The sequence below is a fragment of the Lates calcarifer genome, unplaced genomic scaffold (genome assembly GCF_001640805.2).
Source record: "Lates calcarifer isolate ASB-BC8 unplaced genomic scaffold, TLL_Latcal_v3 _unitig_950_quiver_259, whole genome shotgun sequence".
NCBI lineage: Eukaryota > Metazoa > Chordata > Actinopteri > Centropomidae > Lates > Lates calcarifer.
This window is the reverse complement of record NW_026118117.1, coordinates 1,123,951-1,149,899: the sequence shown is the minus strand read 5'-3', so window position 1 is coordinate 1,149,899 and position 25,949 is coordinate 1,123,951. Positions and strand designations below refer to the sequence as shown.

The 25,949-nt window shown below is 40.6% G+C and overlaps 1 protein-coding gene across 2 annotated transcripts in view; it reads right to left on the bottom strand.

Moving 5' to 3' along the window:
- The window catches only part of ccdc102a (coiled-coil domain containing 102A), a 68,107-nt gene that overhangs the window by 5,316 nt on the left and 36,842 nt on the right, over positions 1 to 25,949 (bottom strand). For both annotated transcript variants that reach the window (XM_018672096.2, XM_018672097.2), the window contains exons 3-9: positions 25,494 to 25,889; positions 16,255 to 16,505; positions 15,264 to 15,372; positions 12,510 to 12,626; positions 11,131 to 11,340; positions 4,940 to 5,110; positions 3,795 to 3,898 (exon numbers count right to left, since the gene is read on the bottom strand). In XM_018672096.2, coding sequence (XP_018527612.1) covers positions 3,795 to 3,898; positions 4,940 to 5,110; positions 11,131 to 11,340; positions 12,510 to 12,626; positions 15,264 to 15,372; positions 16,255 to 16,505; positions 25,494 to 25,889 — 1,358 coding nt within the window. The remainder of the gene's footprint in view (positions 1 to 3,794; positions 3,899 to 4,939; positions 5,111 to 11,130; positions 11,341 to 12,509; positions 12,627 to 15,263; positions 15,373 to 16,254; positions 16,506 to 25,493; positions 25,890 to 25,949) is intronic.

The window sequence follows — 25,949 nt, the reverse complement described above, 5'->3', positions numbered from 1 at the left end:
GTTGCTGAAATGTGAGGGGTGTACTCACTTTTGTGAGATACTGTAAGTGCTGCTTGACTTCTACTGAATTTGATTTCCCCACAGTGGTTACCATCTTCAACCAAAGAAGTTGAGCCTTCGTTCTCTTTGTCATATCGAGAAGTTGGCTTCAAAAAACAGACACATAAGTGCTGCCAGTAATCCTGCAGAGGTTGAAGAAGCAGGAGGTCAGATCTGCCTTTTTAATCCGACGGCCGATAAGAGATCAGTTTAAAACTGGGTTATTTTGGCTCTGATGCAGCCGCACCTCTCTGTCTGCAGTCACTACTCTGTCTCCAGCATTGTCCCGCCCACAGCACCATCTGATTGGTTATACACAGAGCCACGGCACGGGTAACAGCCAGTCTATCTCTAGTCAACATCCACCAGCTCCATGATGTCATCATGAAGGAGTGGAAGAGGATTCCAGTAACAACCTGTGCAGCTCTGGTGAATTCCATGCCCAGAAGAATAAATTGGTTGCTGAAATGTGAGGGGTGTACTCACTTTTGTGAGATACTGTAAGTGCTGCTTGACTTCTACTGAATTTGATTTCCCCACAGTGGTTACCATCTTCCCCCACCTGTTATTACTCAAGTTCTACTATTGATAAGTAATTATAACATTTGAACAACAACTCCAGCTCAGCACCTAAATTCTTTTCTAATGAGCTTACAAATAGTGAATGAATCAGTCTATACAGAGACACGAGGACAGAGAGGGAGACATGCCTGCCACCCCTTTGTTACAAACTGTGTGGTGGTCACTCTTTTAATGAGCAACGAGAAGGATCAATGGCACAGAAACACCTGCAATGGCAGCAGTGTGGCCATGTTGCACCAGATCATGTTCTCCACACCACATGGATGGAAATGAGCAACTGCTGATTGAAAGACAGTGTGTGTGTTTCTGTGTGTACTAGAGCACTTTGTGGCTGCCATACAGTTTAATGCATGAAAACTAACACTGATATTTTTCAAGAGAGCAATGTTTGACAGAGGATCAAGTTGTACCCATGGGACAATTTTAAAGGCATTTTAAAGGCTATTGTCATGGTCACTGGATTCTCTAGCAAAATAAATATGCACCACAATGTTTTATGTCAAGTTGGTGCACTTTGACATGTCGCTTAACAATGTGAAATTGTGAATACACAATTTGCTGGTAGTGGACTGTCTTGACAATGTTGGTCTTTAAAGGAACAGAGCACTGGAAAGATAAAAATGCGGAAAGCAAGTGTACCACTGTTAAAATAAAAACTGGGGCCAACATATCATTAAAATATCCAATGGATTTACCTATGAATTTAAAAAATGGGAACAGTCCCTGTTTCATGTGTTATGACCATGGTAAATGTAATGAACTATTGTGATGGAGGAGTGCTAAAATTGGGTACAACTAAGTAACTGTAAACCATGTCAGAAAATCATACAGTAGCCTACCATTGTGAGAGGAGCTGTGGTAAACTATGGAAATGTTAAATGTTTTACATGTCACAGCAAGACAGTTCTAGGTCTGTACCCTGCTTTGCCCTTTTCTGTGTGGAGTTTGCATGTTCTCCCTGGGCCTGCATGGGTTTCCTCCAGGTACTATGGTTTCCTACCAAAGTCTGTAGACTTGCAGGTTATATTAACTAGTCACTCTAAAAAGATATACTGGCAATCTGTCCAGGGTGTACCCCGCTTCTCACCCAATGTCAGCTGGGACTGGCTACAGCTCCGCCATGACTCATTAGTATAAGCGATATAGATGATGGATGGAACAAACAAATATGTCAAATCTGGATTTTAATCGTCTCCTGATATAAACCTCTGCAAATAACTGTGCTCCAGTGTGCACTTTGATATTGACTGTATGAATGAGGCAATGAAGCAGTGTGTCCAAGGCTTCCTCAGGCTCGAATCCTATATTTCCCATGGTGCAGCTCAAACTCTTGCCTGGAAAACAGCCAGATAATTCCTGGTAAATCTTTCAAACTCACAAACTCCACAAACTGGCTTTCTGATAAAAAAACTGAAGTTTCAAACCCATTCCAAAACATCCTTGATGATGCAGGCAACACTGTGTGACAAAACTAAATGACACAGCACATAAAATACCATAGAGTACAGGCTGTTAAACTCAGAACACTGTGTATACTAACTTGTGTCAGTAGCACATGGCATAAAACATGTCCCAGATGAAGATGTGTATCCTTCAACATGATGGATGAGCTTTTAAGACACATCAGTAGGATAAGGTGCGCACACACACACACACACACACACACACACACACACACAGAGAGAGAGAGAGAGAGAAACTGAATGAAAAAAATCTAGAATGAAGAAAATCTACAAGAAAAGATACACCCTCTACAAGAACACACACAGATTTGTGTCAGTCTCTGAAGCTGTTACCATGCCGACACGCCTGTCACTCCCCCACACAGCCAAGCAACGACAGAGCTCTCTGTTACTATGGTGATCTGCAACTGAGAGCTTGGCGATTGGCTGTCGAGTGCTGGAGCAACGACGTAGAGAAAATGGAGAGAATGCAGAGGGAGAGGCAGAGAGCAAGGAGCTGAGAGGACTGTGCAAAGCCGATAGAGTGCGAGAGCTAAACTGAGTGACAAGCAATATGCACACAATGTGCATGTGTGCACACAAACACACAGCAGAAGCTAATCTCTAAACAGTAAGAGAAGTGGGTGCTGAGGCTCACAGTGAGTCTGACAGATACAAGCAGTCTGTCAGCTTCACATCACACAAACACCTGAATATGGTGTGTTTTGAGAAAATGCCTTCATGGTACTCCAGGAATATTTGGGAGAATGTGTGCTGATCCTTAACATGGTACCACTCTTGCTTAGAACACAAAAATTCTACTTATATACAAGTTTTTGTATTCCAAATTCCAAAGATACAAGTTTAGAATATTTCCTGGTGCAGTTTGTCATCTCTCGAGTCCTAGACTGACTTAAACTGCATTAAAAAATGGGTTTGGGCTGGTAGAATCATCAAAATAATTTTGAGCTATAAATTTGATTTGCCTCATCTACACCTGGTATTAAAACCTGTACGTGGATACATTATATGGATAAGATAAATACCCATGTTAATGCATAAATGCATATGAAGAATGCATTTGGATCACTCAGACCAAATCCTTAGGTGGTCAGGGTCACATTGTGATCAGATCTCAGCCAGTTGTAAATGCAATCCGTACAGCATGGTCACATTCTGAAGGAAAAAAAATCTGCCCAACGAGTTGTGAGTTCACTTAACCACAACTGAAGTAATGAGAGGGCATTTTAATACCAGGTGTAAATGCAAAGACTTTTATTTTCACTGAAATAACTTCCTTGTCCATGGGTGATGAGCTCTTGAAAAAGCAGAAAATGGTGCACTTCTAGCAATATACATTACAACCAAGTCATCCAAATGGATAATGTCAAGTAGAGGTGTTATATGGGAAGATCAAATATGATACCATGTGTTATCCTGCTTTAAAGTAGCAACACATCATGCTGCTAAAGTCACCTAAATCCTGTGAGAATGTATATTTTTTTTGTCAAAGGCTCATGAAGAAAACTTTATCAACAGTCATCTTCTCTGCTGCCACTGAGAAGCTTATTGGCACACTCATCGGAAATGTCTTCTGTACTGTTCAAAACCCTGTACTGGCACTAGTGTGAGTGTGTGTGTGTGTATGTGTGTGTGTTCATGCATGTTTTATATCATCATGTATGAATTCAACAGAGCTTCTCTATGCATGTGTGTGTGCGTGTGTCTTACCTTGACTGTAAGTGTTCCAATTGTACCTGCAGGTTCTCAGTCTGCTCCACCTGCTCATCCAGAGACCTCTGCAGCTTCCTGGTCTGGTTATGAGACTCATCCAACTTGACATACAAACACACAGAGAGAGAGAGAGAGAGAGAGAGAGAGAGAGAGAGAGAGAGAGAGAGAGAGAGAGAGAGAGAGAGAGAGATACACAGGAATACACATATTTGTAATTTGAAAACTCTCAGAAGATTGTTAATTGAGGCTGGTGGCCTCTGGATTGATTATTACATGAAGAAGTTGTTTCAGTGGTGACACACAGCTGTGCCTATTGTTGTATTGTTAGGGTTAGGGTTAGGTTGTTGTTGTATTTGTAAGTGTTGAAGTGTGCTGAAGTGTGTCAATGACTGCATGCGTGATGCATATTCACATTTTTTCCCAGATATGATTGTCCAGTGTATGCTGTGGGTGTCAAATGAAATAGTGCTACTTGACGAGGGTGATGTTTGTTGCAGTTAAGACCAGTAGGCAGCCCTCCTAACAGTAAGTGACAGTAACAACCTCAAAGCCATCAGAGAATTTCAAGATGACTTCTATTATATCTTTAACTTCTGTGGAAGTAGAATCTTGCTGTATGCAAAATGACAGGTAACAAATGTTTGTTTTTACTGTAGATCAATGTGTAATGTGCTACATGGCTGACCAAAATACTAGCTCTAGATTTATTTCAAATGTAAGCTTATTTGCAAAGCTTAAGGAGTCCCATGCTGTCTGCTCTGATATAATGTACAATATATATGTTGTTTATTTTTTGATTTGTTATATGTTGCATTGTGTTTCCTGAATCTCTACAAGAAACATGGTGTAGTGTAGTTGCCATGTGAGAATGATAGCCAGGTTGAAAAAGAATGGAATTTCTCTTTAAGAAGAGGTTAGATAGAATGCCTTCACTAAAAGGTCATAAGTTAACAGTTTTCTGTGTACTGTGTGTGGTTTGACTGACAAACAGGAGGGATTCCAAAGACACCTAATTCTTGTCATGGCAAAGTTTTGGTGGAACTGACAGAAGTGAGGGCTTTTAACATGTCAACAGCATGAAGGCCTCTAGTAATGCATTTGGAACTAAATATACACAAATAAATGTACAGCCCTTCTCCTACCTCATCCTCTGCTTGTCCTAACTCTTTCTTAAGCTCCTCCACCCGCAGTCGCAGCTTTTTGACTTCGGCCTCGTGACTCTCCACTCTCCGGTTGGCGTGGGCGAGCTCTGCTGTCTTCTCCTGGAACTGCTTTTTCAGCTTAGCGTGAATGTGGCGAAGGTCAGCCAGCTCCTGAGGACATGACAGACAGACAGAGAGGACAGGCTTAGGCTTAGACAGGTGTCCATACTGACATCTCATTTACTGCTGAACATATTATCTTACTAGTAGGTACAGTGCATTCACATTTTGTTACGCTGCAGCCTTAAAAACATCTCAGAGATGATCCAGAGAAATGAGAGGAACCAAAGCTAAATTTCAAGGGTCACAGCAAAGTTTCTCAATACTTACGTCAATGTGATATTTAACTTTTTCCCTTTTAATAAATTTGCAAAAAATTCTACAATTCTGTTTTGGCTTTGTCATTATGCGATAATGAGCATAGACTGATGGGGGATATATTTTTATTTTTAATTTAGCATAAGGCTGGAACATAACAAAATGTGAATGCACTGTGCCTCTTAGATAATATTCTCAGCAGTAAATGAGATGTGTTCAGTGGGAACAAGCACATCTTCAACACTGCTGTACTGGTTATTTTTCAGCTGACAATTAACCAGTTATATGGATAAACCTCTGATAAACTAAAATCTGCAAATAACATTGGTCTGCCTTATTATCCATCTATTATTTCAGATTATTATTCCATTATTAATGACTATGGTTAGTAACCTTTGTCATACCTGAACACATACTGACAGTGCCCAGCCCGGCACAGATGATGTGTGGTTTGCATTTTTTAAGTGTGTTCAGACAAAAAACAGAGCAAATTTTAGAGGCAGTGTGATTGCATGCAAAGTCAATGGCTTCAATTAGACTCGAATTACCCTGCGGCAGCACAAAGTGATGCAGAGATGGGTCAGCATAAGGTGAAATATCTCAGCTTGAGTCTGTGCGTATTCTGGGGTTTGATGTATATGTGACCTTTATTTAATCAGCAAATCTCACAGAGATCAAGTCAAAAACATGCACAGCCAGACAAATAAACACATACAAACAAAAAAAAACAAACACATGTACATACACAGAACATCAGCAGACATAACAAAAGCACATACAGCATCACACAATCACAGACATCACACAGATTCTGAGCTGATACATACACAGGCACACTCCCATACACATGGATAGTGTGTCCACTGTGTATTTCTTTTGTTGTCAAAAAATTGCATGGGAAAAAAGCAAGAATATCTCAATATTTTCTGACTTGCCTAACCTGTCTGTTTCTCATCTCCAAGCCCACTACTTCCTACTTAAGTATGGATCATAATTAGGTAGTTTCAGAATTTTTGAAAAAGGCTAAGTATTTCCATAAAACAGTGGGTTTTACAGGAAGAAATAGTGCACTTATTCAGCTGCAAATTAATACACATTTGGTACTGTTGCACATACCATATGACTCAACTTAGCTTTTAAAGGGATAGTTCATCATTTTGTCATACACTCTTACTCACATACACAAGTATCCATCTATCACATATACCCATGCTGGAATGATTAGTAACCATCTGTGTATTGGTCACAGATCAGGTGCCAATTGATTAATTATACAGATATCGGAGCCAGAAAAGCAAGGTTAATACTTTTTCCCCCACAAAACCAAAATAAAAAAATGCAGTGATACAGTGCTGTGGAGCGAGACCAAAAATAGATTGATCCAAAGGAAAAAGGTGGTAGACAGACACAGATGCAAAGAGACCTGGCTGATGTCTCTGGCCTGCTATCTGTCAGACAAAAGGTCTGATAAATGAAGCAGCTTTCTACTGTCCACCTCAAACACAGACATGCAGCCAGAAACCTCAATATTCCCTGCAGTGTCATCATTTGAAGACTATGTAATGAATGTGTATAAGAGGGCAGAGGGAGAGGGAACAGACGGGAGATAGGGAGTGGGGAGGAGAAGGAGACGAATGGGGGGAGGGCGAGAAGCTGGGAGACCCTGACTCCATTAAACATGAGGGATTACTGAATGATCTACAAGCATGAATGTGTCTGAGTACATCTCTGCACACAAGTACGTATGTGGATGCATATATGAGTGTGTGTATGCAAGTCTCTTCTGCTTGTGTGAATTCATATTCTGTGTGTTTATGAATTTGTGCCAAATCTGTGCTATGCTTTGTCTATGCTCACAGACAAAAGCACAATCATGTGTATGTGTTTCTTACTGTATATGTTTGTGAGTGTGTGTGTGTGTGTGTGCATGTGTTATGCCACACTGCCTGTTAAATGTTTCTCCTTGACTGGAGAGACCCTGAAGTCTGCCACTACATCTGTTCCACTAAAACAACGGCATACAGACAGACACACAGACACACACACACACACACACACACACAGAGCCAATCGCAATACAGTGGGGGAGAACAGATAAGCTCAATAAAAGACTACATGAGCAAGAAAATGAAAAAAGATGTGGATAAGACACAGACTTTATAGGTTAAATATATAAAAACACCAAAAGTAAACACGGAGAAGGAGGCAGACAAGAGGCACACAGATATGACAATATACTATCAATATACTATACATAGAGTATACAACCAAACAGAGTACCCTGGTCAGCATCATTAAAATACAAATTCTGTCCATTTAATACATGGTATAAGAGAATCACGTCAATTCTTTTGGAAACCAAAAATGTTTAACAATCCATTCTTTCGCATCCATTCTTTTATCTTTATATAGTCTGCCAGCCTTTATAATTAATGACAGATTTGATATTCCTAGACATGGTTCTAACACATATCACTGAAACACCCGTTTCCTCAGATAACCCTTCTGCAAATAACACAGAAATCATTGGCCATCATTTGCATGACATTTGACTTCAGACGGCATATCCTGTATATTGGGTAAACAACCCCACCTAGTGGCCATACTATAAAAATACTATCTATCTACTAATCTATCCATTATCTATTATCTATCTTATTATCTATACTGCTTATCCTTTAAGTTTTTTTGGGGTGCTACACAAAGAAACTTGCCTTGTCTTAAAATGAGTAACAGCCACCAGCTCATATGACATGACATGATATGAAACATGGGAAAGCAGTGACAGCCTTTACACTTGTTTTTTTAGCTCAGCTCTGATTTTCAAACAGACAGAATGGCACTCATTAATTTAACTAAACTTACCTCAAATGACTATGGTTGCTATAAGGTAGATGTAGTTCCAACAGTTGGCCGGTGAGATACCACCTCTTTATACTGTATCTTGAAGTCAGACAGAGCACTCCTGTTTGAGGCTCTGTTTGGGATTTGGCAGTGATAAAAAGATGATGTATCCTCTTTTGATTCATGTTCAAACAATTAGGTGATCAAATAGTTAACCCACAGAAATTTGATTGTCAATTGTCAATTATTGTAAACTATTTTGATAATCACTTAATCATTCCAGTTGCTTTTCAATGGCAAAGGGGGCAAACGTTCCTTGGTCCCAGCCTTCCAAATAAGAGATTTTGATCTCAGTCGACAGTAAGGTGAGAATCTTTGCATCTTATACTGATTGTCAGATAAAATGGGAAATCTGAGGACACTGCCTTGAGCCATGGTAGATAATAATAGGCGTTTTCCTGCTTTTTCCAACATGTTGTAGACTAACTGATTAATCAGTTCATTATGAAACTAAGAGTTAGCTGCAGCTCTATCCAACCAATCCTGGTCTGGTTGGACCTTTGTTGCATGTCATTCCCCTACTCTCTCTCCCTGTTTCCTGTCTCTCTTCATTGTCCTGTTCAAATAAACGAAAAAAAAGCCCCCAAAAATAATATTAACCAAAAAAACAAAAACAAAAAAAGATGTTGAGGAGAGACTATATTTCAAGTGTCATAGCAAAGTCTCTGAGCAATTATGTAAATGTGATATTTTAGTATTTAGTACCCTTTTTAATACAAACATTTCTAAAATTCTGTTATGGCTTTGTCATTATGGGGCACTGAATGCAGACAGATGAGGGAATTAGTTTTTTTATTTTTGCATAAGGCTGATAGATGAAAAAACTAAAGGAGTATGAATACTTTCCAAATGCACTGTAGTGCCATATTTTTGACCATTATTTGATGATAACACTGACAGTTGTTTAAAATGGATGCTCAGATAATTACTTTACTGTTCACAGTTATGGAGGTCGGCTTATCTGTGTGGTCGTCAGACTGCTTATATCTCTTGCCCTGTCTGACTTCTTTTAAGTGATGTCACCATATTTGCAGACATCAGCAAATGACCCATTGATCACACCTGATGATTATGATGTTTGTGACAATGATAAAAAATTGTCCATAACAACATCCAGGTCTGGTCAGCAGCAATTAATCTGATGGTAATTTAACTTGTCAGCCTTGACATGGCATGAGTCTGAATTTGATGTCATCAGGTTATGGTTGCATGTGAAATATGCGAGAGAGACAGAAATGGATTTATCATCTCAATAGTCATCTCTTAAGCAGAAAAAAATCTAATAATTTTAATAAACTATGGAACACTGTGAAAGAGACCATTTTAAGCTGTTGCGAAGTTTCTTCTCACATCATGGCAGTCTATAAAAACTACTCTACCTTTATAGTGAGACCAGAGCAACACAAAACCCTTTTAAAACCACAGTAACAATCAGACCAACAGTCTCACCCACTGCATGAATGAATAAATGAAGATCCAAAAGCATGTGAACAAATTATCCCAGCTCTTGCTGAGAGATCCAGAGGCTTTCCCAGGTCAGATGAGACATACAGTCTGTTTAGTGAGTTCTTATCTTCCCAATTGGAAAATAAAATAAAGAGAGGCATCATGGAAGGATCTTGATTGTATGTCTTAACTGTCTGTATGTATCTGGAAATTCATTCTTTCAGTCACTACTACTATAGGTGACGGCTGGAACGTGGACTGACCAAAAACTAGCTATAATATGATAAAAAAAATCTATAATATAATATGATACTCGTTATGTCCACTCATCAGACCTGTCTCAGGGTTCACCTGTTCCAATCTCTGCCTCATTCTAGATGCAATGACCCTAAAATATGATAACATGGTGGTACCATAACTGTCTGTTAAAGGAAACCTCTAGGTGACATCAACAGTATGTTGAGTTTGCAGTATGGGGTTTTGAGGCAACAAAAACTCCAAATCTTCCTACTGAACTGATGGTGGGCATTAAACATTGTCACTGTCAGTGCAGCAAAGTTTCCCTGTTACAAACAGCATATGGGCACACAGATACAGAGCAAGAGCTGCAGAGGGAAAACAGATAATGGTTAGATATATCTTGATTTACACAAACAACTGATGGAGGGGTTATGTAAGAACAGCACTCTGTGTGTGTTTTGCGTCAGCAGTAACATAAGATGTATTAGGTGTTGATGAACTCAGATACACACACACACACACACACACACATAAGTGTGCCCACAGTACACACAAAATATACATTTCTGCTCTCTGTCACCCCCTATTGTTCCACCAGGGTGTATTTGTGTGTTTGAGTGTGTGTACATGTGTGTCACAATTTGACAGTGAGCATCAATCTGTGCAGCAGCAGTAATGCCAAAAGCCCTGGCTGCGACTGAAAATGATTCTACTATCAATCAACCAGCATGCGTGTGAACGTGAACGTTTCTTCTCAATTTCTTTCCAGATCAATACCTTGGTTTCAACACTATACACCAAACACAATCAGTCTCTCTCTCTGTCCTCTCTCAAACACACACACACACAAACGCACACACACAGCTGACAGTGTTCCGGTAAGACATGGTCACGGCACAAAGTCAAGAGATCACATCAGTGTGTGTGCTGGTATTGTACTCTGGTGTACAAAGTCTGAAATCCATTTCTATTTCATTGCTACCTGGAATTTAAAGGATAATTCAGTTTTGTATACAATATTGGTTACTTTGGTGAAGACAATGATAATTAATAGAGATGATGGACAAAACTCTGAGAATAAGACCAAAGTTGTAATAAAAGGATTGTTTCTTTAATATCTTACTAGCTGGAGAAACTTAATTGAAGGCAACAAGAAAAGAGGGCAGCTGTTGCTGGGGAAAAAATTCTCAATAGTATGGTCAAAGCAATGGAATCCTACCCACCTTGTTTCTCTCAAATAGTTCACTCTGGATGGCCTTGAGGTCTGTGTCAAGTGCAGAGGCAGCCTGTCGGCGTTTCTTGGCTAGTTGCTCCTCCAGGTCTTCAGCCTGAGCCCTCAGCTTCTTGTTGTCCCTCTCCAAGGCCAGTTTCTCAGTTTCCAAGCGCTCCCTACGCCCCCACTCTGCAGCATTCTCCACCTGCAGCCTCTCCATCTGAGAGATACAGAGAGACACAGAGGCTGAGGACACTGAAATGATATATGGATTTTAGGTGTACCAATCATTGCTGGTGACACATTATTGTGTAAAACACACCTATTTATCTACCAGTTTATGCTTACAGGTGTAGTGCCACAACAATTCCCTTGTGCTGCCAGAACAAGGGCCTAGTTAATTTCTCCTCCATTCATTTGTTGCAATAAAGTAAAGATAAGCTGTACACCTGCTTATTCATGCAATTTTCCAATCAGCCAATCATGTGTCAGCAGTGTAAAGCATAAAATCATGCAGTTATAGGTCAGCTTCAGTTAATGTTCACATCAAACATCAGAGTGGAGAGAAATGTGATCTCAGTGACTTTGACTGTGAATGTGGTTTGAGTATTTCTGAAACTGCTCATCTCCTGGGATTTCACTACAGTCTCTGGAGTTTACTCAGAATGGAACCAAAAAACATCCAGCGAGCAGCAGTTCTGTGTAATGGAACACCTTGTTGATGAGAGAGGTCAGAGCAGAGTGACCAGACCAGTTGGAGTGGTCACAATTTACCATCTCCTAATGTCTACTTCCAGCATGATAATTGCTCTTTTTTGTGCCCTCATTATAAAGTCAACGGGAGAGAGAGGAAATCAGCAGAAAAAAAACTGCCAGTTCTTGTAGTTAACCATGTAAAGGTGCTGTGATTAAATGCAGGGCAGAAGTGTTCTACAGTTTGACAAACTGTTTCTGTTTTGTACATTCAGTAAGTACTATACTATACAAACACTAAAAATTAGCTGCCATGGAACCCCTTGTCTGTACTTCCAAACCCAGCTGTGATGTGTTTGTACAAAGGGAGAGGATAGTTACTATTTGATGTAAAGTAGGATATTTCTGGAAATGGCAATATAGTTTCCTCAAGTAAAGGCAAAACAATAAATTGGATGATTCAAAAATTCAATGAAGTTTGATGATTACTCTGACAAATAGATGTCAACAAATGACAGTGAATAAAGTTAAAAAAAGGCAGCACTAACACTAGAAAACAGGTGTGGTTTAGTTTGTGAGGTGCTGACATTTTGTACCTGCCCACCCCTCTTCCATCATCCATCCCTCCCATTCTTTCCTCTGCCATGCTGTTGTTAACTACCCTCACACCTCTTTCTTTGCTCCCCGTCTCCTAACCTCAGCTCGTAGTTCAGCTAGTTTCTTGTCCATGCTGGTTCGAGCTCCCAGTTCATCCTCCAGGTCTTCAGATATGCGGCCGAGTTCGTCCTGGTGCATTTCCTTTAGTAGATTCAGCTAGATGGTGTTAGGAAGAGGAGGGAACAAAGACAAAGAGGCTTCAGAAATACATGATACTTTGGTGGGAAAACAAAACTATAAAATCTCATCATTCAATATCTCAACAGCAGCAACCCTTCAAACTTTGTAATTGCTTGACATTTAGCTTGATCTATAAACTTGTGAGACACATCCACTTTTCCTTCTTAAAAGGTGGTCACCTCTGGAACCAAACATCTCCTGTGATCTTGCAGGGAAAACGAGGTTGGCCCAATTCCCTCTACCGTCCCTTCTCATATCTGCACTTCACCCTATCATGCTTTCATCTCCAGCTCCTCTACGCTACTCATCTTCAAAACTACACATCTCTCATATCCTCTGACCCACCCCCAGTCCCTTCTTTCTCTTTGCTCCACAAGACCTGTGTTTGCTGTTCCCCCAGCCCCCACCCCCACAGCTTTCCTCTGTCACTGCAGGCATGGACTGCCCCCAAGTGGGGTAACTTTGCTAAGACACTGACCATGTGTCAGCCCAGAGGGCTTATACCTGAGCACTACACTCCATGCATGCTCCTTTAGTTGTCCAACACCCAGGGAACTTAACAGCTCACTGAGATATCTTGAGGATGTATGGCAGTCTTATTTTCAGAAATCCAGACATAATCCAGATATATAAGACAATCACAGCCACAGAGAACAGAACAATACGTATTTCTGTCTATGTGAGTCAAAGCATGTATCATATAATAATAATTGATAATACTATTGCATATTTACCACATATATCTGGACAGATGCTTACTAAAAGGATCTTGAGTTTGAACATTCTGCATTGACATCCCTGAGGACTACTGAGGTTTAATTTTATTTTGCATGATTAATGTATTTTTGAATATCAGAAAACTGCTCTGTGGTTACATATACATTGATTCATTTTGCACAGCAATCTAGGACAGCATACTGTATTTAGCTTTCTAACTTGGTTTGATTTTTTTCTGTGTATTTTTCCTATGTTCCTACCTAACTCTCACTACCTAACTGGAAATCCATAAACTCCTGTCTTGTCTGAACTGAATAGTCCCTCTTTTTATCTTCACCATAAACAGCTGCATTTCAGAGATGTGATTCAAGTGCAAAAGGTCATTACCATCCTCAGTGTTCCACTACTTTTGTCTTTGCCAACTCCAACTTTGCTGCTGTTCTGGGCAAGGTGTACACAGTCATATAACCAATATGTATGGACTCACTAAACACAACTCACCTGCCAGCAACAGTGTTGACAAGATAAAACCCCATCCAACCACCTAAAGTCACAAAGATCCCTCAGTGGCTTTCCACCTAGCCAACTGTCTAAAACAAATGTGCAGCTATTGAGGAATTTAACCGAGGTCTCTTTTTCTTAACTCAAAACAGCTCTGGCTGCTGTCTGTGTGGATATAATAAAGAAAAACTCCTGACTGTTGATTATTTGTTTAGGCTGCTTTAAATCACAGCACTGTGCATTACAAATTGCCTCCTGTTTAACAGAGCAAGATGGCAAGTTACTGACAGCTGAGACAATGAGTTTCAAAGTTTGAAGATGGATTGGAGTTTATACGGCAAATACCAGTCAATTAAAACATAAACTGTACAGATACAGATCCAGCAGATAGATCCCTCATAGCTGTTCCTATCCCAAGAAAACAGGGACCAGAATTTGATGCCAATCAAGACCACAATCAACAGTGTCTCAAACACTCTTTACTCTAAAAAGTACATATAAATTGAAGCACTCGCTGATTGTGCTAAATTTGATCCTGAATTTACAGAGTTCAGATTCCTCAGCGGCCTCAGTGACTGAGATACAGAATGCCTGCCATCAGCCTAATACTGGATTCAGTAACCCTCACAGAACTATGGATGCTTAGAACATGTCTTTCTGTGCTGTATGATGTAATGCAAAATATTAAGGATGAGCAAACTGAATTCAATTCAATTCTTTCAAAGCCCTAGTTCCATCAGTATGTTGTCAGTATCAGCATCAGTTGTCATTTTCAGCCATTTGCTTCAAAAGTACTGTTTTCACTCACTTCATTTTATTTTGAGTTGCTTCCATTTTACTGTTTATCATTTGCTGTTAAACTACTGTCCACTGAATTTCTACAGGAAGTGATGAATTTCATTAATGGTAATATAGCATTAGCAAAGTGGGATAATTAACTGAAAGAAGAGTATTTCTGTTCAAAAAACTGTGAATATAACACGACTGTTGTTTTAATGCTGGGAAAATGTGCATTATACTCTATGATCAAATACACTTTAACAGAGTAAGAGTCTACAGTGCTAGCAGCTCTGAGCCAAATCTATTCAGGACATCTTGTTTACTACAGTTATTGTCTTTAACACTAACAAAAGTATAGCTACTGTGAGGCTAATGGGAATGTCATTAGTTTTCCGTGTACTTGGGTCATACACTAAAACACTGGACAAATTTCAATGGAACAAATTCAAAAATTAATCCTGCAGTTGGTCTTAACATTAAAACATAGAACAAAAGTAGCAAATAGATTGTATGCAATAACCACAGTGACCAGATGTCTGCTGTATCTATGTCTAGTAATCCAGCCAGGCATGTACTTTGTGACAGGCAGAGTGACAGACCACACAGATGTCTCACCTGTTTGAGGGCCTCCTGTTTGCTTTTGCTGAGCTCCTCATATTTAAGTTTCCACTGACTGAGTTCAGCTTCCAGCCTCTCAATGCTCTTACTCAGAGCAAGTTTGTCTCTGGGGAAGACACAACACACAGTATCTTTTAACACAAGTCACGCTGCTCTAAGGTCTCAGTGAATTATTACCTTATGGAGTAAATGTCCACAAAGTGGAATGTTCACATTTCTACACTGTGAACTCCTTTATAGTTCACAAGAAGAAGGAAAAAACCCTCTATCCTGGAAATCACTAGTGAAATTCCAGCCACCATCTACATCCTCACTTTATGACTCTAGTGCATTACACTGCATACTATTTGGTCTCTGTTGGTAAAAAAATAATGGCGAACAAAGCACAGGATATTCAAAAACAGATGTCACAAATAACCAGCTATCCATGGAAACAGATTTTTGTTTTTCATACCCTGAGGAAGGTGTATGATAAATGCATACCTGTCAAGGCACTTTGCTGGTATATCATGGCTGTATACTAAAACATCTCACATTTTCACACTTTCAAAGTAATCAAAAAGTGTAGGATGCACTTCCGGGCTTGTTGCTGCTGTGCTCCTGACAGAGCTGACAGCAGAAGTGACCATCACAACGACTGCTATGGTTACAGGCTACAGTGGTCTTCAATTAAAATAGCATTTTAATGTAAAACTATTCAATGTACTGTTGGGTAGTGTAATGTATAAGCATGCACTGCATTTTCTAAGTTAAACACATGTTTTGTAGGGAGAATATCAATAGCAACTATACCTGCTACATAAATGGAGGCACAGTATTTACCTCTAAAATGAAGTGGAGTAAAGGTAAACTGTATAATCAAATGAAAGTTACATTCCTCCATGAATTGGACAGGCTGAATTCTCTACTGCTGCTGACACAGCTGATGATATTTCACATTTCACATAGTTACACAATTCAGACAGTTTGTATTTCCTATCTCTCTCACTCTCTCTCTTTCAGCAGGACTTTCTGGGACTCGTCCAGGCGAAGCTGCAGGGCGTTGAGTTTGCTGGAGTCTTCCTCTGCTGTGCTCATGTCCTCCCACAGCTGCCTGCTGCGCTCCTGCCGGCTCAGACCAGAGGATGAGCGTGAGCTGGCCATGTTAACACCGCCACTACAACCACGACTGTCCCAGGCCTCCTGACTGTCAGCGCCCGGGACCCTGGAACGCAGGACAGACTCCAGCAGCTCCAAGTCCTAACAGAGCAAGAGACAGAGCATGGATGGAGAAAATGAGACCAGAATACCAGTTTGCTGATATAAGGAGCATATTATACACTAATCAGTCACAACATTAAAGCCAGTTACTGGTTTTTGTATACCAGTGAAGCTAATTTTAATACGATTTTTGGATTGACCAAAACTCAGTGGTGGGTCGTGCATTTCACACCCAGGCCTTCATTATGATGTCACGGCTACAGAAACAATCAACAATCTACAGAAACACAGTTTAACAGAACTCACATCACAGACAAACATGTCCTGTAGCCAGAATAAATGCCATTACTGAAGCAATGCTATAAAAACCCAATGAACACAGTTCAATAGGTCTCCAAACACCACAGCCACAAAAAATACTGATCTGATACTGATCTGATTTAGTTTTTTTCTTTTTGCTACACTTTGGATTAAGTTTATTGATAAATAAAAACTCTTAATGGAATTATTTTTGAAAGCATCCTCACTTTACTGTTTGTGCTTAAACCTTTTGCACAGTACCTCTGATTCATTCAATACTGAGTTATTGAGGAGGGAAAGAAACTCTCCGTTAAATAAATATGGATGGTGTGACATAGCAACATGATTGCTACTTCCATCTTGGAGCTCTGCCAGCTCTTCATTTCCTCAAAGGTCAGCACTGTCAAGATAGAGTGCCACTGGTCAGTTACAGAAAATTAATGCGTCAAAGTTTAACAAAGCTGAACTAAACACAAAAGTGTTGGTATAGATTAGATTAGAAGAGCAATTCCTTTGAAATAAACTGACTTTTCTGTTTAAAAGCTGGTGTGGTATATATTACACCACAGCCAATATACCATCACTTTATACCAACAGTTTATTTGCAGTTTCCCACTCCATGTCCACAGAATCGTTTACCTTCCTAACATTCCATACCTCCTTACAAAACATCAGTATGAATAAAGTCTTCCTCTCATTTTCAGTCCGAGCAAATATGAGTCTCATTACTAACTACCCACATCTCTTGTATGGATTCATGTTAAGCTTTCTTTTTTTGTAATATGTGCCCCTCTGCAACAACTTTTTTCTCTTCTGTCCTCAGTGTTTTCCACTCTACTCTCAGTTCCTCCCTACCAAAGCTGCAAATCAACAAAACTCTTTCATCCAGTCGATCATCTGAGGTTTCTGCCAGCGTGCTTTAACACCAGAGCACTGAAACTCTTTGGTGGGTTCACATGGTCAACCATTTTCACATCTCATTTTATTTAATTGCCTTAACAGAAATTAAACTGGAAATGTAGAGCTTGTCCTCCTCTCCACATAATGAATCTGTCTGCTTTGGCGACAGTATAAATGCGTTCCCACCCAATATCTTTCATTATATTTGCCAGATGTAAAATGTGAGGTCTCCCATAGGCTCCAAAAGACTGCATCTGTCTTTAAGATAATCATCATGCTACCTTCAAGAGTTCTTCATAAACTGTTAATTTATTGTCAATCTATCTAACAATTGCTGAGATGTTATGTGAACCTAAGGCATGAACTGACCAACTGACAGTACCATCCCAAGAGCTGTGCAGCTAACATGGCTACAAACGTACAGCACATTAAAACTGAAAAAGGAACAAAACTTCAAGAGCAGAATCTGTACGTAAAAAGCAGGTCAAACTGCAATCAGCCAATAGCCTACAGTAATGAACCACTTTTGCCAAAAAATCTCCCACACTGATTTATAATTAAATTTCATTCCATCACTGATCCTTTAGTTGAGCTACCAAACATGAGGATACTTAGTACCGCAGCACTTTCTTTTTATGCTCCATTATTTTCCAGATGTGCAACATACAGTCATGGTCAATATTACTGGCACCCCTGAATTTCAAGTGAATGCAATTAATGTTAATAAATATACTCTGGCCACAATTAACCTCTTCACTTATATTCCATTGCAGAACCTTTGACATTGGTGTCTTGTAGCCATCTAGAAATGCCTTGCATGTCTGCTGGTAGTTTCTGCCACTCTTCCATTCCTGGGCCTTCAGAGTTCTTTTGCAATGACACGTTTAAGCTCCCTCCCAAGACTTTGACTGGGTGATCTAGATCAGGACTCATTGTTGGTCAGTTTAAAGCAGTCCGTCTTTTCCTTTTCAACCATTCTTGTGCTGCTGGATGCATGTGTTCAGTCATTGTCCTGCTGAAGATTCCAAAACCTTCACCTCAAATCAAATTTTCTGAGACTGGTGTCAAATATACAGTGGTGGAAAAAAGTTTTCGGACACCTCATGCATTTGTGAAATATTGCATTAAGAATCACTCTTAGGTCTTCAAGTGCAATTTCTTTTAGTACAGTCACAGCCAAAATACTAAACAAAAAGTTGATTGGTTCCATAAAAATACATAAGAAATTTTTTGGGTCATTTTGGTACCACTGATCCACTAATGAAGATTGTGCTTTTTATTAAAAGACAATTTTTGTTGCTGTGCTTCAGTTCTTCAAAGACAAAAATGCCTAAAACAAGGAACCAAATGCAGGAAACACGCCTGAAGATACAGATTCTCAGTGAGGAAGGGTACAGCTGCCGCCAGATAGCCAGGAAGTGCAGATGCAGTCCTTCAGCAGTTGGATACACTCTGCAGAAATACAGACAAACCAACAGCTTGGAAGACAAACCAAGATCTGGGCATCCAAGGTTTTCTTCAGCAAGAAATGACCGCATCCTGATCCACATGTGCAGGGAGAACCACCGCATGACATCACAGGAGCTTCAGCAGCAGTGGTCAAACCAAACTGGTGTCCAGTGTTCCACCCGCACTGTACGTGGCCGACTTTTAGATCATGGCTTAAGGTCCTACAAGGCTGCCAAGAAGCCCCTGATCAATGAGACAGAGGTTAGCCCGGCGTCGTTGGGCCCAAGCACACAAGAACTGGACAGCCAGGAACTGGAAGAAGATTCTGTGGTCAGATGAGTCCAGCTTCCAGCTTTATCCTCCTCCTGATAATGTGAGGGTAGGCAGAAGGCCAGGCGAAGCTTTATCTCCAGCATGTACAGTACCTACTGTCAAGCATGGTGGAGGCAGTATCATGGTTTGGGGAGGCATGAGTCATCTCACTGTCTGTGATGGCACATTGAACTCTGCCAAATATTGTGCCATTCTCAAAACCCACATGCTCCCTCCTGCTCTTGCACTGTTCCGCTGAGGTCAAAACTGGATGTTTCAACATGAGAACTTGGCTGCAGGAGCACTGTATCCAGGTCTTAGAGGGGCCAGCTCAATCCCTTGACATGAGCCCCATTGAAAATCTGTGGTGGATTATCAAAAGGTCTGTTTCAAAGCGTAAACCAAAGAATTTAGAAGAATTAAAGGAATAATTCAAGAAGAATGGGACAAGATTACCCCTCAACAGTGTGAAAGGCTCGTGGGGAACATGCCAGCCAGGATTAGAGCTCTAATGCGTGCTAATGGCAGGACTACTAAATATTAATTTGATGATGTGGTGGTTTATTTATTTTTTGTTCAGTTTTGAACACATTCTCTGTATTTGTTGACTTTGATTCTGACAATGTTGAGAACTGACATATTGAAACTGTCAAGAATTTAGTTTTGTTAGTTTTTCTTGTAAACAATAAACAAAAAAATATCAGTTGTATTTGTTTGTGTCTGTCTAATGCAGCCACACCTTTTGAAACACAAAAAAGATTTTCCCCCAAATATTTCATGATAATATTTGAGATTGTGTATAATTTTAAGGGTGTCCAAAAACTTTTTTCCACCACTGTACTTCTAGAAGGGAAGGTCCTGTTGGTTCTGAGGCAATGCTATGCTAGTCCATCTTCTACAGTTTTTATTAGAATTTCATCAGAATCAAAAACTCAACAAATCACTGGAGTAGCAAACTCTGGCACAGAGCTAAGTTTATTGAGCATTTAGCAAGTGATAGCATCAATCTCTGAGTCGGCCAAAACAGGCAAAAGCAGGCTGATGCCGCTTTAGCAGCACACAAGGCAAAGACAGACTGACTCTGACCTTCCAGTATCATTATTCTATACAGTATAATGCTCGTCCTTTATCTTAAAAAAACAACCTTACATTACCCATGTCTGGCCTAGCCTTTGTTCACCATATTTAGGATACTCTTATGTCTGGTTTTTCTAGCCTAGCCCAGCAAATGCTAACCCCTCTATTGCCTGGCTTCCCCACTCAGCATTAGAATTCCACACAGGTATACATAAGTATAGCAAGGTTATATAAAAAGTATAATCTCCTCATGTTCTTGACTATCCTTAGCTTTAGCTTTTAGCAGCATCAGGTCTCTAGCATCACCTTGTACAAATCAGGTGAAGTGTGGCTGCAAAACTGACCCAAGGAAAGAGACCACACTGCAAATAGACCTGAGGATAATTAGACCTGCTACAAAACAGATCTGAACAGACTCTGATAGAGAGAGAACATCAACACAGGCTGTGGCATGATGTTATACCAGTTTCCAAGAAGGCATGGTTGAAGAAAGCGTCAACATAATGATAAGTGTCCTAAGGCTGAATGTAGAAAATAATTCCCAATTGATTGTGCACAAAATTCTAATTTTCACCACTTGCACCAAAACTAAAATTAGCCAACTGGGTGATAGATGGACAGAGGATAATCATTTCCTGACCAGTATCTGTGAATTAAATTCCAAAACAACTTTCATTTAATAGTATACATTTTTACAGGCTACTGATTTCTAAAACAAGTTCTCCTGAAGTAATTCTGACATACCACATGATAAGACTCTAGTGTAAGACACATTAACACACAGACCCATGGCCATATATTAAGATACTACTTAATTTGGTCTGGTCCAACTTTGGGGCGTCTTGATTCCTCAGAACCAAGTGGACCTGTGAGGACCCCTGGTGTGCGGAGCAATACATTGGTCAAAAAGCAAAGATGCTGAACATCAGCTGTCTGTGAACACCACATCAAAACCTCACACAGTATCAAGTTGGAAGGGGTCAAGAGTCATGGCCCATGACTGATCATGTTCAGGCTGCTGACTTAAACCCTTACAAGATCAATAAGAAACTGGATCTAAGGCATTTCCATCCAAATTATACTATTAAATGTCATGAAAAGTATGATTCAAATATTTTACCTCCACTAAGTGCTGAGATTTGGATTATTTTCAAAACTGCTGACATTTAATACACACAACTGACTGATAAAATGCATGTGACAACCTTTGAAAAAACGTAACATTCATTTTTATTTGCATTATTGACATGCCAAATGTATAGCAGAGCTGTGATGCTTACTGCTGTCATTACAGGTAATCCCCAACAGAGGGACCCAGCGTTTAACAGATGTTGATGACAACATAAACATAACTGAGCCACATGTGGAACTACTCAGTGTGTGAGAACCAGAACAATGGAGGGAGACAGGAAATGGGGATGTGCTGTGTGTGAGCAACAGTTAGCCACTGTTTCAAGACCACCTCTGCTGCCATCACTGACACACACATAATCATGGTTTACTTGGAATGCTATGGCCTTAATGTGTATTTCTCTGTGTGTGCTTAAGTACGTATGTGCACGTGTTACCATGGAAACAGTGCCTGAGCAAGCTGAAGGTCAAGTCTGATAGGCAGAGACAGTAATTTTCATTCACTGGTATTTTCAGACAGATATCTTCATATGAGGTTACAGTTCATGCACACGTGTATGTGAATGTACACTGATGTATTTTTGTGTGTGTGGTGAGACAGCAGCCAACAAAGGGACCCACCACTGCTATAAACACAGGCTGGGAGCCCAGTGAGATCCAGAGTAACTGAAAAACACAGGAGGTCAAAGCAGTGTCATCAGATGGGACATCAGAGTGTTACTGTTAATCCTACTGCTGACTCACTACCTCTGCTTCTGCTGCTACTACTGCAATTACTACTAGGACCACAACTACTACTACTGTGATTATTATTTCTGGTACATTTCTTGTCCTTAAAGAGATTATTTTCTGGAACATTTTTAGCTACTAAAGGTTGTATTTCATTCATTCATCTGTAAGACTGAGGGTCAGATTTACAAAGAAAATGGCACTGTGCAAATGTGCACTGTAACTTCCATTGAATTTCTTTGAATGAACCTTTCTTCCCACCTGTGCCACTTGTGCCACCTTAGTACAGTAAATCCAGCAGAATAGATTATCAGCATCTGGCAACATTCTTTCTCCTATTGTTTCCATGATCCTCCCATAAATGTGTATGCATTGTGGTGAGAGGCACACTTTACATATAGCAGAAGCATTTGGGGCAGAATGTGTCACATCTGTGCCTGACAAACACCAGTGACACAATGTATCTGTCCCTAACCAGCCACACTAGCAGCAATTTGAGGTTATACCAGTGTTGCTGGTCCAATTCAGAGGCTACAACACCATCAACTGACTGAATTTTGAGAAGTATTACTTATGTAGTGTGATGCAAAACTAGTGAACCTGCAGAGAGGGAATTAACTCTCAGTAGATGGACAGTGCCACTTCTTGGATGAGGCTGTGTGGTGCAGTGCCTCTACTGTGACAGTCAAGATGTTTTTACCCAAAAAAATATTTCATTTACTGTGCTGAGAAATGTCTGCGCCATATGAACCAACCATCAGATGTTATGGCAACCTGCAAATAGCCTTATAAAACCCAGGGCAAACTCTCACTGAGACATGTACTTATGCCTGTGAACTATTGCTGTTCATGCATGGAGACTGTGAAAGTCTATGAAACTGCAGTTTAGAAAAATTACATGCGGGGACAGGCCCCCTCAGTCCCCGGTGGAAATCAGTTCCTTGCCAGTGACAGAGACTCAGAGCTGTTACCAAATGAGACACTCATCTTTTCAGACACATTTTTGTCACATTTTCATTTTGCAGGGAGTGTGCTACTGTTACCAATGATGCTAGTGTGCTAAAAATTACAGTTAGAAACTATACATCTTATGTGAACTCATGTGTATAAGAGATATCAACTGGATGTGGCTATGGTGCATTTCTGTCTCATCCCAGTTTAAATGTTGTTTACAATGCTTTCCAGTTCACTTACGGTTGCTGGTAAATTTTACTTTGTGGATGCACTCCATTGTACATTGTACTACAGTTATTTATTTTATATCCCTATTTCCTGAACAGTGCATATTAGCAAAAGGAACATCATAGCATTCCTTCTCCTGCTTCATAGACTTTTGAGGAAATAAAAATGGTGACAAACAGGAAATAGTACTTGTTACTGTAGGTCTATGTCAATAATAAAATTAAATGTATTATCAAATATTAGGTCATTTGAGATAAATGTAAGCATCTATATACTTTCCAAAGTAAATGGTACACTACTGAGAAGCAGGCTTCTGCGGCAAAAAAGGTCCAACGTGAAAATGTAGCAGAGCAGGAAAAAGAGCAGAGTAACTGAGTGTTTAGACAGAATGCACAGCAGATTTTAGGGGGAGCACCACTGCATGCAAAGTCAGTGAAGTGCTTTACGAATCTCCTTCATGAATTCACAGAGATGAGGTAAAAAGAGAGACTGGCTGGAAACAGAACTGAAGCTCCTGATGAGTTCTGAGATCAGTCAGAGGCTGAGCTGAACACACACAGACACACTTCCATACACAGCGATGGTGTATCTGTTCAGTAGGTAAATGAGCTGTTTGGAAGCAGATCAACACAGAATGCACAATCAAAGTGAAAATTCACTTAGCTGTCTGTCTGAAAACACCTTTAAATATTTGGCTGCACCTGAGTCACAACAAGACTTTTTTGTCTTGTCTAGTGTATTAGTATGAACAACACCGAGCAAAGCAGCAGGTCTGGTTAACAACCAGATATGCTTTAAGTTTAGGATGGTCTGCACATAACAGGCTGACAGAGAAGAAGTACTGCAGTATCACTGAGCCCTCAGGGATAAGCAAGCATGATGAGTGTCTGTGTGTGTGTGTGTGTGTGTGTGTGTGTGTGTGTGTACCTGGGTAGCCAAACTGCTAGTGTCTCTTAAATGGGACACTCCCCACACATACTCTTGGAGAGTGATCTAACAGGGTTTGATTTTATCAGCTTGGTACAGACACAGCAGCCAGGCTGACCTACTTCACTGAGGCTCAGGTCACATTGTCCATGTAGCGGCAGAGGACATGAGCTCACTGATATCACAGAGACAGACACTCACTATTCCGTATCTACACAGCCAGATCTATCATCGTCCTGCCCTGAATATGTATCAAGCAGGTGTGTATACCAACATCAAGTCGGAAGCACATAACAAGTAGGCTGAAGCTGAAGGCAGCTGTACAGCTATTCACAGGATTTGGAGTAGCAACTTTTTAATTATTAATTAAGCTATCAGTGATTTAATTCCTTTACTTATGAAATTTCAGAGGAAGTGGGGCGACCCCGAGGCCAAATGGTTAGAGCACAAACCACATGAGCACATATACCTTGAGTAGCAGGTTGCTGGTTCACCTCCAGGCTGGCCGGACCATTTACTGCATGCCATTCCTCTACACTCTAACCCAGGTCTACCTATCTAATAAAGGCAAAAACAGCCCAAAAATTCAGAGGAAATGCACTTCACATGTTCCCAGACCACAAGATGAAATCTCAAATTACCAGTCTGATAATCTATAGATATAGTCTATGGTCTGAACATAGTCTACAAGTCTACAGCCATGCTAGCAGCTCTCTGTGCCTATACTTAAACAGATTGGTGTTTTGAATTAAATGCTACGGTTAGCATGCTAACATCCTCATAATGACGCTGTTAGCTTACTGATGTTTAGCGTGTCAGGGTGCTAACATATGCTTAACTGTACTAAACATCCTCTGTGGAGGACATGAATGCGTTTCATGAACTTCATGGTAGCACCACAGGAAAGGTCAGGGGTCCCCAAAGTCAGACTCAAATTCATAACAATCGATCCATAGGTTGTTGGGGCATTTCAGTCTGGACCAAAGTGGTGACTAACTGGAATCTACACTGCAGACTCACCTTTTGCTGACCTAGCCTTTGTCTGTCCAAGTCCACATCCCTTACTGGCTCTGGTTCTGGAGACCCTGGTGGTGCCTCACCCACCCTGTCCAGCTTGTTGTCATTGTGAACCTGAGAGGAAGAGGAGGAGGAAGCAGGAGAGGAAGGAGGGATAGATGGAGAGGAGGTTGAGGAAGCACCACAATGGCGCGCAGGAGAGGAAGAGGGAGAAGTGGCGGATGGAGGAGGAGCAGCGTGGTCGCCACGGAGACGCAGCGTCTGCTGCCGTAGCGTTTCATTTTCTGAGGCAAGTTCCTGCCGCTCCCGCCGAACACTGGTCAGCTCCTTGGTGAGGGTGTCCAGCCGCTGTCGCAGCTGACGAACCTCATCACGCGCTCGGTTACGCTCCGCACGAACCTGAGTAACATAGACAATACAAGACAAACTAATCAGCCCCAGGCCCACTGGTCTCTCTGA